The 12745-nt window shown below is 35.3% G+C and overlaps 1 protein-coding gene across 1 annotated transcript in view; it reads right to left on the bottom strand.

Moving 5' to 3' along the window:
- ADAMTS20 (ADAM metallopeptidase with thrombospondin type 1 motif 20) overlaps positions 1 to 12745 on the bottom strand; it is a 195783-nt gene that overhangs the window by 35653 nt on the left and 147385 nt on the right. The window contains exons 30-32 of the mRNA XM_081593614.1: positions 7428 to 7601; positions 7182 to 7352; positions 170 to 370 (exon numbers count right to left, since the gene is read on the bottom strand). Coding sequence (XP_081449740.1) covers positions 170 to 370; positions 7182 to 7352; positions 7428 to 7601 — 546 coding nt within the window. The remainder of the gene's footprint in view (positions 1 to 169; positions 371 to 7181; positions 7353 to 7427; positions 7602 to 12745) is intronic.

Below are 12745 nucleotides of genomic sequence, written 5' to 3'. Positions count from 1 at the left end.
TTATAGGAAACATAGAGACTAGATATTTGTACAAATAACTGACATAGTGATTGTTAGAAAATAGGGGTATGAGACAACTCTGATATCTAGATAGATGTGCAGATAACCATGTACCCCACAACTAGAAAGTTTCATTCATAAGATTTTAAATTCATAATTACATACTGACCTTGCTCCATTTTCCAACTTTCCAAGTGGCCATATGCAAACAGGTCCTAAAATTGCATTTGTAAACCTGAGGGGAAGGCAGCACAGGGCATACTCGATAGTCTACAGGCCACAGTTCATGAAGCTTATGTTTCTCAGTAGATTGGACCCCAGTGCAATATGTGATCCTTTGTCGATAACTAAATCCACAGTTACCTGCACACTGAAAAATACAGCGTTACAAGGGGTGAAGAAGCTGCCCTTAAACTTAACCAGGGTTCACTACTTAGGGTTTCCCCACACAATCCTATTTATTAGCCTCATTTACAGATGGGTAAACAAAAGTTCAGAGACATTAGGCAATTTTTCCTGTAAATGGAAAGGATCCAGATTCAGGACTGACTATCTATTTGTAGTGCCTATGTTTTTTGCTTGTTTGGGTTCTTTTTTTCTTTGCTTATTTTTCTTGTTAATATTTAAGAATAGCTTAACTGAATGAAAAGTTACCTCCTGATAAGCACAGATTTGGAAAAATGAAACATCAATGGTTCTTAACTGAAATAAAGGACATTTATTAGTCTTAACATACTTGTAACTCTATATAAGTTTAGCATACATCTATCTTCATACACACAATGTGATGTATATTACCATTGACTAGAATAGGTAAGTGATTTAAATATAAATGAAAGATCCAGAGCAAAAATGGGCAAATAGATTTCTGACTCCAGAAAAAAGGAATAACAAGGAATAGAGTTACCTTCTAACCTAAAACAACAGAAACACCTGGACAAAATATATGAAACAATAGCTCTTAAGACAGTGGATATTAGGCAATAAAGGATAGTGATCCCTGGGAGATGGAAAAAAAAGTGACCCTGTAATTCCTCCAGCTTACTGCCTTGAGAGAGAGCCCAGGTTTTGGAACAAGGAAAGGGACCCCAATGGGAGAGCAGAGTTCAGACTAGTGTAAACATGTGAGGACACCAACTGAGGCCAAGGATGGACTGATTAAAAACTCATGAATCACTGTATCTGGCACTCACACAGGGCCATATATAGTGTCACTTCCCTTCATTCAGACTGTAAAACTTTATATACATGCAGCAATAGATACCATATTCAAAAGGGTCTTGTGTCACAGTAGAGGGGAATAGCTAACCTAGACTAAACAATGCACTGTGCAAGCATGCTAAGTCACTTCAGTCATGTCTGACTCTTTGTGACCCCATGGACTTAACCCACCAGGTTCCTCTGTCCATGGGATTCTCCAGGCAAGAATACGGGAGTGGTTTGCCATGCCCTCCTCCAGGGGATCTTCCTGAGCCAGGGATCAAACCTAGGTCTCCTGAATTGCAGGCAGATTCTTTACCATCTGAGCCACCAGGGAAGCCCTAAACAATGCTTTGGGATTTTTTTTTATGTAATACCAGTTTCACAACGCACCTGTCTCACATAAAAAAATTGTAACAGCTAGACAAGAAAAGAGCAAACTGCTTACAAACAAAATAACTACATTCTGGAACAAAGTTCAAAATATACATACAGATACAGGAATAAAAACTATCCAGTAGCCATAAAAATCAAAATTCACAATAAAAAATAACTGGCATGCAAAGAGACAGGAAAATATAAACTGTGATGAGAAAAACCCATCTGTCAAAGCAGACCCCGAGGGGTGAGTGACATCAGTGAAAATAGCACAGCAAGGATGTCTGAAAATGGTCTCTTCTATAAATGCAGTGAGAAAATGGGAAAAACTTGTGAAAATCAACTTTTTCCGAGCTCCGTAAACTAACCAAAGGCTTGCAGCAATCCTGGAAGCATTTATTAAAGAAATAAAGCTGAATCTTGGTAAGAAGAATTTTGTATGTTTTAGTTTGCCCTATTTCCATTTCCCCTCTTCAGCCCTATCGTGGCCTTGAAAATCAATACCTTTGCAAACATAGTGAGGAACAAAAGCCTGGAAGCCACCAGAGGAACTGAACTGTCTAAGACTCATTTCCAGAAAGCTATCATTATTTGAACTGTTTTGTGGTTTTCTGAAAGACCTCCCTTGCAAGTCTCTCTTTATTTGACTTTACTCAGCACTTGCCCAGTGCTAAAAGCCTTCTCCTTGGGGGCATTTTTGGACACAATTAAAGGCTATGCTTAACTTTGCAACTTTCACAGGAGGTGGATAAGCAGGCAATCAATGGGCAACCCAAAAAATCTTAAAAGGAAAAGCTTGGAAAAGAAATGTCCACAGGGCTTTAAAGGCTCCAACAGAGTCATAAACAACTAGTCGGCCTCGGACATCCACAAGTTCATCCAGGGCTGTTGCAAACTTAGGAAATAACTGAGAAGTGCCTACACTCTCACTCCTGACTGATATCAAGGTTCTGCATAAGCAGGAAGTAAAGTTAAGGAACAGCTGTCTGTTGAAGATGCTCGCACATGTACACAGAGCCCCTTGGCAAAAACTGGAGATTATTGGTTCCAAATAACTCAGAAAATAATTATCCAGTCATAAGTTTAAAACTAAACTAATCACATAGAGACTTTAGTTACCACATGTGACAAAGAAAACAGATGTTTGAGCTAGTTCAGAAAAGTCACAAACAACAACAAATAGTAGTAAACAAACTATGGGGAGATGGGAGAACATGTATAGAAATCCATGTAGACCCATAAACAAGTAAATAGATTGAATTAATAATCAAAAAATTTCACACAATCAAAAATCCAGGACTAGAGGCTTCATTGGTGAATTGCCCCAAATGTTTAGAGAAGAATTAGCACCAACCCTTCCAAAACACTTCCAAAACACAGAATAGAAAAGAACACTTCCTAATGAGACCAGTATTTTCCTCACGCCAAAACTAGATGAAGACATATCAAGGAAAAAATACTACAGATGAATATCTCTCATGAATATAGATGCAAAAATGGTCAACAAAACACTAACCAAACAATCCCAGAAGCAAATAAAAAGGGTTGTACATCAAGACAAAGTGAGATTTATTCCAGGAATGTAAGATTGTTTCAATATATGAAAATCAATCAATAGACTACATCATAGGAATAGATTCATATACAAAGACCACGTAAGTATCTCAATAGATGCAGAAAAAGCATTTAACAAAATCTAACACATTTTTATGATATAAACAGTAAGCAAACTAGTTATATAAGGACATGATAACAGAATCTACAAAAAAAATTCATAGCTAACATATTTAATTATGAAAATTGAAAGAAAATTTTCCTCCAAAGAGGAAAGTGTCTGTTTTTACCACTTCTAGTCAACATACTTGGAGTTTCTAGCCAGGGAAACTAGGCAAGAAAAAGAAGTAAAAAGCATCCATATTTAAAGGAAGAAGTAAAACTACCTGAATTTGCAAATATACTTCTGCATATAGAAAAGTAATCTACACAAAAAAAGAACTGGCCTCCATAAATGTGTTTTAACATACAAAAATTAATTATATTTCTGCACATTATAAATGGATAAGCAGAAAATAAAAAGATTACAATTCCATTTTCAGAAGCATAAAAAATTAATAAAATTCTTAGGAACAAAATTAACCACAGAAGTGTAAGGTCTGCACAATAAAAACTATAAACTTTAAAGCATCCTTGAAAGAAATTAATAAGACCTAAATAAATGGAAAGGCAGGTCATGTTCATGGATTAGAAGACACAATTAAAATGGCAATATTCCTCAACTTGATCATGATTCAATGATGCTGAAGTTTACACACAATATGACAAGCTGATCCTAAAATTTACATAGGAATGTAAGGGACACAGCATAAGCAAATAATCTTGAAAAAGAAAAGCAAAATTTTGTTCCCTCCAGTTCCTGATTTCAAAACTTACTATAAAACTACCTTACTATAAAACCATGATTATGTGGAACCAATATAAGGATAGACACATAGGTCAGGTAACTGAATTGAGAGTTCAGAAATAACTCTTCAATAACAGATAATTCAATGCATAAAGAGTAATTTTTCCAAAAATTGTGTTGAAACATCTGAATAGCCACATGCAAAAGGATAAAGTTGGATCCCACTTCACATCATATACAAAAAAATAATACAAAGTGGATCACAGACCTAGATGTAACAGCTAAAGCTATAAAATTCTTAGAAGAAAATATAAGCTTTGTAACCTTATTTTCTTAGATATGACACCTAAAGTATAAGTGAACAAAAATAAATCTGACTTCATCAAATTAAATACATTTGTACGTGATAAGACACTAAGAAAATGAAAACACAGGATGAAAATTTGCAACTGACATCGCAGAAATACACGTATCATAAAAGATTACTGCAAACAATTACATACCAACTAATTAGACAACCTAGAAGACATGGATGGATAAATGGATAAATTTCTAGAAATGTACAGTCTCCCAAAACTGTACCAGGAAAAAACAAAATATATGAACAGACTGATTACCAGTAATGCAATCATATCAGTAGTAAAGCAACTCTTAAAAAACAACAATCCAGGACCGGACTGCTTCACAGGCAAATCCTACCAAACATTTAGAGAAGAGTTAACATCTATCTATTCAAAATATCCCCCAAAATTGATGAAGGAACACTTTCTAATTCATTCTACAAGGCCAGCATTACCTTGATACCAAAACTTACAAAAACTAGACAAATATCTCACACACACACACACACACACATACACACAAATACAGGTCAATATCACTGATGAACATAGATGCAAAAATCCTCAACAAAATATTAGCAAACCAAATTCAAGTGGAGTTTAGTCCAGGGATGCAAGACTGTTTCAATATCCACTAATCTACATGCATGATACACCACATTAAGAAAATGAAGGATAAAAATCATATGATTATCTTAATAGTACAGGCAACATACATAAACATATTAATAATAAAAATTATATATGATAAACCTGTAACTAACATCACACTTAATGATGAAAAGTTGAAAACTTTTCCTCTAAGAACAGGAACAAGTCAAGAATCTCCACTCATCACTTTTATTCAACATAGTTTTAGAAGTTATAGCCATAGTGGTCAGATAAAAAAAAGAGACAAAAGGCATTCAAATTGGAAAGGAAGAAGTAAAATTTTCACTATTTGCAGAGGACAAGATATTATATATAGAAAACTCTAAAGACTCCACCAAAAAACTATTAGAACTAGTAAATGAATTCAGTAAAGTTGTGGAATACAAAATAAATGTACAGAAATCTATTGCATTTCTATACATTAATAATGAACTGTCATAAAGAGAAAAAAATATTTAATTCCATTTATAGTCTCCTTTAAAAGAATAAAATATCTAGGAATACATTTAACCAGTAAAGTGAAAGACCTGTACTTTGCAAACTATAAGACATTAGTGAAATAAACAGAATAAGACACATAAACAGAAAGATATAGCACGTGCATTTGGACTGGAAGAACTAATATGTTAAAGTGTCCATACTACACAAAGCCATCTACAGATTAATGCAATCCTTATCAAAATATTAGTGGAATTTTTCACAAAAGTAGAACAAAGAATCCTAAAATTTGAATTGAATCATTAAATGCCTGGAATAGCCATAGAAATCTTGAGGAAAAAAAAAAAAGTTGGAGGTACCAAACTCTTTGCTTTCAAACTATACTATAAAGCTATAGTAATCAAAACTCTATGATACTGGCACAAAAACAGACACATACATGAATGGTACAGTACAGAAAGCCCCCAGATAAATTTATGCTTATGTGATCAATCAAACAACAAAAAAGCTAAGAATATACAACAGAGAATAGACAGTCATCAATAAATGGCATTGGGGAAACTGGACAGCTATATGCAAAAGAATGAAACTGGACAACTTTCTTACAACTTGTACAAAAATAAACTTAAAATGACTAGAGATTTAAATATAGTGCCTGAAACCATAAAACTCCCAGAAGAAAACAAAGGTAATATATTCTTTCACATCAGGCTTACCAGTGTTTTTTCTTTTTTTGTACACATCTCCTTGGTCAAGGGTGACAAAAGTAAAAGCAAACAAATGGGTCCTCAGCGCATTAAGAATCTTTTACATAGCTAAGGAAACTATCAACAAAATGAAAAGGCAGCCTACTGAATGGGACAATATATTTGCAAATAATGCATCTGATGAGAAAATACCTAAAATAAATAAACTTACACAACTAGTATCAAAAAAATAAATAAATAAAGGAAACAATCCAGCTAAAAAATGGGCAGAGACTCTGAATAGATACTTTTCCAAGGAAGACATGCAGATGGCCAACAGACACAAGAAAAAATGTTCAACACTATTAATCATCCAGGAAATTCAAATCAAAACCATGATATCACCTCATACTTGTCAGAATGGCTATAAGCAAAAAGATTAAAAAAAAACAAGTGTTGGAAAGGATGTGGAAAAGAGGTAACCCCCATGCACGTCCGATGGAGACATAAATTGGTACAGTCACTGTGGAAAATATAGTTTCCTCAAAAAATTGTAAGTAGAATTACCATATGATCCAGCAATTCCATTTCTGAATATTTTTCTGGAGAAAATGAAAACACTAACTCAAAAAGATATATGCACCCCAATATTCATAGCACCATTAATAACAACATCCAAGATATGAAAGCAATCTAATTTTCCATAAATAAATAAATAAAGTATATACTTCATATATACACCTTAAACGTGTACAGTGTTGTGAGTCAATTATACCTCAATAAAACTGGAAGAAAAAAAAATTTAAAGCAGCCAACTATGCATGGCCAGATGCCAAATTATTCCCGGTAGTTGGTTTCACATTTATCACCGCTTGACACTTCAAAAATGCACCAGAGTTTAACATGCATGTCACTATTCCTGTATTTGCACCATCTAATCTCCCAGCGCTCTTATTCTTTAGGTTAATATACACACTATTACCCGCTCCCATGTTCAAATTCAGACCCAGTTTCAACTGTATCAAATTTGAAACTCAATTTTACTTTCTAAGAGTGAAAATCCTCAACTTCCTTTCTTTGCCTTACCTGGGATGAGTCTCCTGTTACCACGATATACTTGCAGGGAGAGTTTCTGCACTTTTTCATCGCGAGAGGTCTGGTTGCGAGGTCACAGAAACTCTCACTCACTTGAATGTTTTGTGCGTCCACGCACTTCACTTGCCGATATGTCTCTCTTTTCCTACACGATATTGAGCACTAGAAATACAATGATGAAATGAAGAACACGCTCTCACTGGACGGCTGGGTGAAAGTTTACTTGACAATACTCACATCCAACCACTCTCCTGCCACCCAGTGGTACTGTACGCAGTCCCGAAGCCAACACTCTCTCTGAAAAGAAGGCCGCGTGGACGGATCACACTTTTCTTCCGCCACCCGACCAACTCCTCTCAGTCTGCAGTGCACATCCCTTTGCTGAACTCCGGAGCCACAGGTCACAGAGCACTGTGAAGAAGCCCAAACGATTTGAATAATCAACTAACAAATATCAAATTATGTAAAAATCAAAAAATAGAGTCGTGACCTATTTTCTTGTTTCTTTTAACATAACCTGATATTATATCACCAATAAGAAAATACACGCAGGAAGTATTTTTGACATTGTCTCGTCTGGAGCAGCTATTCGAACACACAAATAGATGTTCTTTAATTTGCAGTATTTATTCAAGTCATATAGAAACTATGACCAGATACTCCATTTGAATTGGTAATTCTCTTCTGACTTAAACATGCTTAATACCTACAAAATTTGCCACAACATTCAATCAAACTATTCTACTATTACATTGCTTTTGAAAATTATTTAAATCCTTACACTGTATGCATAATTTCCCTCAAAGCAACAATAATTCCCAAGTTTGGGTTCTATTCATCTTTATACCTACAGTAGGTACTATAGCTTGGGAGTTCAAATATTTGCTGGTTTGTTGACTCGTGATTATATTTCAATAGAGAGGTGTTTGAGGAAACTGCGTCAACTTACAGTTTACCTAGGCAACCTTGCCTTAACCTCTCCAGGTCTGATTTGCCTTATCTGCACAAAGAAGATTTTGCGTTGTTTGTAAAATTTCATAGAATTCGTCCCACACATTTATTCTTGACAGTAGATCTCCAAAAGAAGTAACAAGAATGAGGTCCTGAGACTCGGCGATGTTAAGTCATTTGCCTGAGCTGCTGCCTAGAGTCACTGGTGAAGCAGATTTAAGTTCACTTCTTTCCCAGCTCCAGACTTCCAGCTCTCTTGGGCTGCCTCCAGGGAACGGAGAAGGATTTGGCAGCCTCTCAGGGCTTTTTCAGCTCCACAAGGCCAAGCCATAAAATATCAGAGCTTGACCACAATCACAAGCTGTGATGCCAACAGTAATAAAGTATAGACAATGTCTAAGGGTATTTATTTAATCTGTGAACTTGGTTTTTATACTCTTTGTTATTCCAGAAGGGATTGGAGGTCATATTGAGTGTTATGTGGGGCCTTATCATTGTTCCCAACTGTGATAGTATAAGGGTAAAAATTCAGGTTTTTCATTAAGGTCTTCATTTCTACCAGATTCCCAGAGTCATTGATCTCTCTTTCCTAACAGTAGATATTTATCTGCAGAGTATGGTTTAATCATGAATTTAAAAAACATTTAAAGCCCCAAATGCTAAAAAACTTAGTTCACTTGATTCAAATTTCTCTTACAGACTCATAGCAGTTTTACTCTAGAGGCCCCTTTAAATTTAGTTTTTTGTGTTGTGTGTGTAAATAGCAACCACTGACTCAAAAGAGAATTTTTATATAATTTTTTAACTTATGAAGAATATTCTGCATATCTATGTAGCTTACTTACCACGTGCATGCTAAGTCACTTTAGTTGTATCTGAGTCTTCATGATCCCATGGACGATAGCCCACCAGACTCATCTGTCCATGGGATTCTCCAGGGCCTCCTCCAGGGGATCTTCCTGACTCAGGGATTGAACTCGTGTTTCTTATGTCTCCTGCATTGGCAGGCTGGTTTTTAACCACTAGCACCACTTGGGAAACCCGTAGGTTACATATACTAACCCTCAATTAATGCTTTTGCAGTTGAATTTTGCCAACTTATTGAATGTTTTTTTTTTAAAAAAAAGACATGGCTCTCTTGTATGCAGATAATAATCACATATTATTTTGTGTATTTTGTCCAAGGCACAATATTAAGCAGGCAAAGATGTTGGGATATAGTTTTGCTTATTTGAACCTCTGGTGAAAATGTTTAGCCTATAAAATAAGACTCCTGCAAACATTTTCCAGCAATAATTACAGAAATATAAACTATATTTAGAAAACTTTCTACCTCTCAACCTGAAAAAAAAATTCTTGAAAAAGAAATTCACAAAAGACAGCTTAGGAAAAAGTTTTGTCAGACAAATATAATATTCTGTTATTCAATAATTCAAGTTGCTGATTGATCCTGACTGACCATAGCACAGGTTCAGAAGGCTCCACTGAGGCCATGAGTAACTACTACTGTGGAGCTCATCCTCAAAGGAAACCAACCAACCAACAAACAAAATACATGAAAAAGCTGGACTATTGGACTACTGCTTGCTTTTCTTTTCTTTTTTTTTTAAGAGAGAAGAATATAAAAGAGTAAACTGATGTATTTCAGATTTGAACAGAGAAGAGAATCCATTGCTCAAATGAAATATTTCTTAGCTTAGTGTCATCAATAACCTTAACTGCCAAGTCCAACAAAAACTTTTCATGTCTTTCCTTAGTTAATTTCACGGACACATTCAGCACCACTAACCATGTTCTGTTGAGCCATTCTGGCTTCAATCCTCTCTGGTTCCAGGTACTTTCCTCTTGGAGCCCTTAATTGACTCTATTTTCTTTGTTTAGCCTTTAAATGTTAGTGTTTCCCAGGGTTTATAACTTGCTTCTCTTTATACCGTTTGAGGTCTCTCTGAGCAATTTCTTCTATATACCAATAATTTCTAAATCTGTTCACTACAACCGGAATGACAACCCACTCCGTAATTCTTGCCTGGAGAATTCATTTGACAGAGGAGCCTGGAGGGCTACAGTCCATGGGAATGCAAAGAGTTGGACACAGCTGAACAACTAACACTACTTTTTACACTTTTTTATGTATTGACAAGATTTTCATATGTTTTCTACATAGATTTGTCAAAGGCACCTCAAATCCAACATTCCAAAGGAGAACTTATGGCCTTTGCCCATCAGCTCCTCTTCCAGTTGTAAATGCTGTGAAGATATGATAACTCACTCTTAAGTCTAGCAATGTATTACTATTAGAATGACTTCCCAAGGTATACCCCTAACTCCAAAATAGGCACCCTTATTCAACAGGTTTGTAAAGCCACATATTTATAAGCATGTTAAATTTTGTCTTTCTTTAAAAATTCAAGTAACTTATATGAAGGCAATTTGAGGTTATTATTACAAGTATGACACAAATAATTGATTTAAGGCACTAACTCACCACCACTGTATAATTTAATTCAGATAGGAAAAGTCTGCCAAATTTCCTGCTTATGCATAAATGTACTACAACACTCATAGCCTGGGCAGTGGAAGTGTAGAAGATACATTTTAGCCAATCCACAGGTACGATAGCCACGTTAGCTACTACAGAGTAGAGATGAAGAAATGTTAAAACATGCTTTGCCAAAATGGGTTCATTAATGCTAATTCACTCTGTCATTTAATGAACAATCATTTAAAATGTAATAGTAAACTCCTTCCTTAATGCATTATTTATAATTTCTTTTTAATGGAATAAGATTTTGATTTTATTATAGTCAGTTATTTGTAACTATATTTTATTTCAAGTGAATTGATATTGGAGCAGTAGTAGAGGATTTTGAGTTAGAAAAGACTCTAGAAATATCTAATTCCAATTTCTCTTCAATACTGAAATCTATTTTACAGCAGTGGTGAATGAATGAACATCAAATCCATCCAGACTTCCATAGCTTCAATATGGGTACATTCACTATATCCTGCAAACATTCTGGTTTTGGTTTGGCTGACTCTGAAGTTAGCAAATTCTCTCCTATATTGAGCTGAAACATTCTTCCTTAAACTTTTACCCACTGTGTAGCATCTGTCCTCCCTACCAACATAGAGCAAATACATACTGACCTCCATGTGAGAAAGTATAAAGATGTGAGGCCTAGAACTGTGGCAGCTATTTTATGACCATTAGCAGTTGATCAACAGAACTACAGAAATGCCAATCCAGCACCCTTGCCATTGTAGAACTCCTGAATCTAACTTAAATCTAGTGACTTTCTGAGTTTATTATGTAAAGAATGTCTTTGAGTTCAAGCCACTAATAATCAGGGCTTTTCCTGCTTGCAACAGAATACGATGGAACTTATACGGAATAGTTACAATTCAATTGTGCTTCTCTGGGGATTTGGTAATTTGCCAAGACTTTTCTTTTGGTGTGGGTCTCAGAATAGGTACTACTCCAAAAATCTGAGCAGAATTTTTTAGTGCAAAGATATGAACACTTCATCTATTAATATAATCTAATATGTTGCTAGTGATTTAATACATGATCAATAGAACCTTCAGTTATTTACCTATGATGTGTAACATCCATGTATACCTTAAATTGATGCAACAGACTTTTTTATATATAAATAAACCTGTAATGAACTCAACACAACATAGAAATTACATTTCTCTTGAATGCATTATTATGTGTAGCCCAGTGACATTCTGCAATTGTTGACTTTAGGTGCTTTGTAAGAGGAGCAATAGGTTGCTAAGGAAGTAAAAGACGTTGCTAAGAGAATATAAAGACAAGCTAATGTAAAATGATACAAATAAAATAATTATGGCAGCAATTACAGTAGGGAAAACTCAGACCAGTATTCAAATGCTCGCCCCTCTCCCCATCACTTCCTGCCAGTGACCTGCACAAGCTACTTAAACCATTTAAGCCTTCTTTCCTCATATACATAATGAATAATACCTACAATTGTGAGGAATACAGAAGTCTCTCACACAGTGTTAGGAGGTCACTGACCCTTGCTGCTTCTTTCCTATTCCCATTTTTTCACTTTTCTTACAGAGATACAATTAATTATCCCTGCCTTGAAAAGTTTCTCAACACACGCCTCAAACCAAAGAGTATTAGTCATCTCAGCCCACTCAAAGACAGATTGTCTTAAGTATCAAGAAAGATGATAAAGGAAGAGATTTCACAGACAGCAGACAAATGCAAAGACAGAATTGCTGGCACTAGCTAGAAAAGATTGAGAAGTATATTCACCCAGTCCCACAGCAAAGAGACATCCTCCTTTACCTTGGGTTCCCAGCTGTCTTCCTGGAAGAAACACTCAACCTGGGTATAAAGATGAAGAGCCCGTGGGAGCTTAAGTTTTCCTATCTTTTTAGACTATAAAAGATATATATGTATACAGTGGAACTTTTTCAAGTATGACTATATACATATGTGCATGTGTGTGTGTATTTTGGAAATAAAGAAAATATGGAATTGCAGAAATAGCAAATCACTTAAACATGCCAGCATTTAGCAGATAGTTTCCAAAAAAGTTTTTTCTTCCCAGATCAGGGGGTTTGGAAAA

The sequence above is a fragment of the Giraffa tippelskirchi genome, chromosome 4 (genome assembly GCF_054371585.1).
Source record: "Giraffa tippelskirchi isolate mGirTip1 chromosome 4, T2T-mGirTip1v1.2.pri, whole genome shotgun sequence".
Classification (NCBI taxonomy): Eukaryota; Metazoa; Chordata; class Mammalia; order Artiodactyla; family Giraffidae; genus Giraffa; species Giraffa tippelskirchi.
Note: the sequence above shows the minus strand (reverse complement) of the source record. Positions and strands in the feature narration are given on the sequence as shown.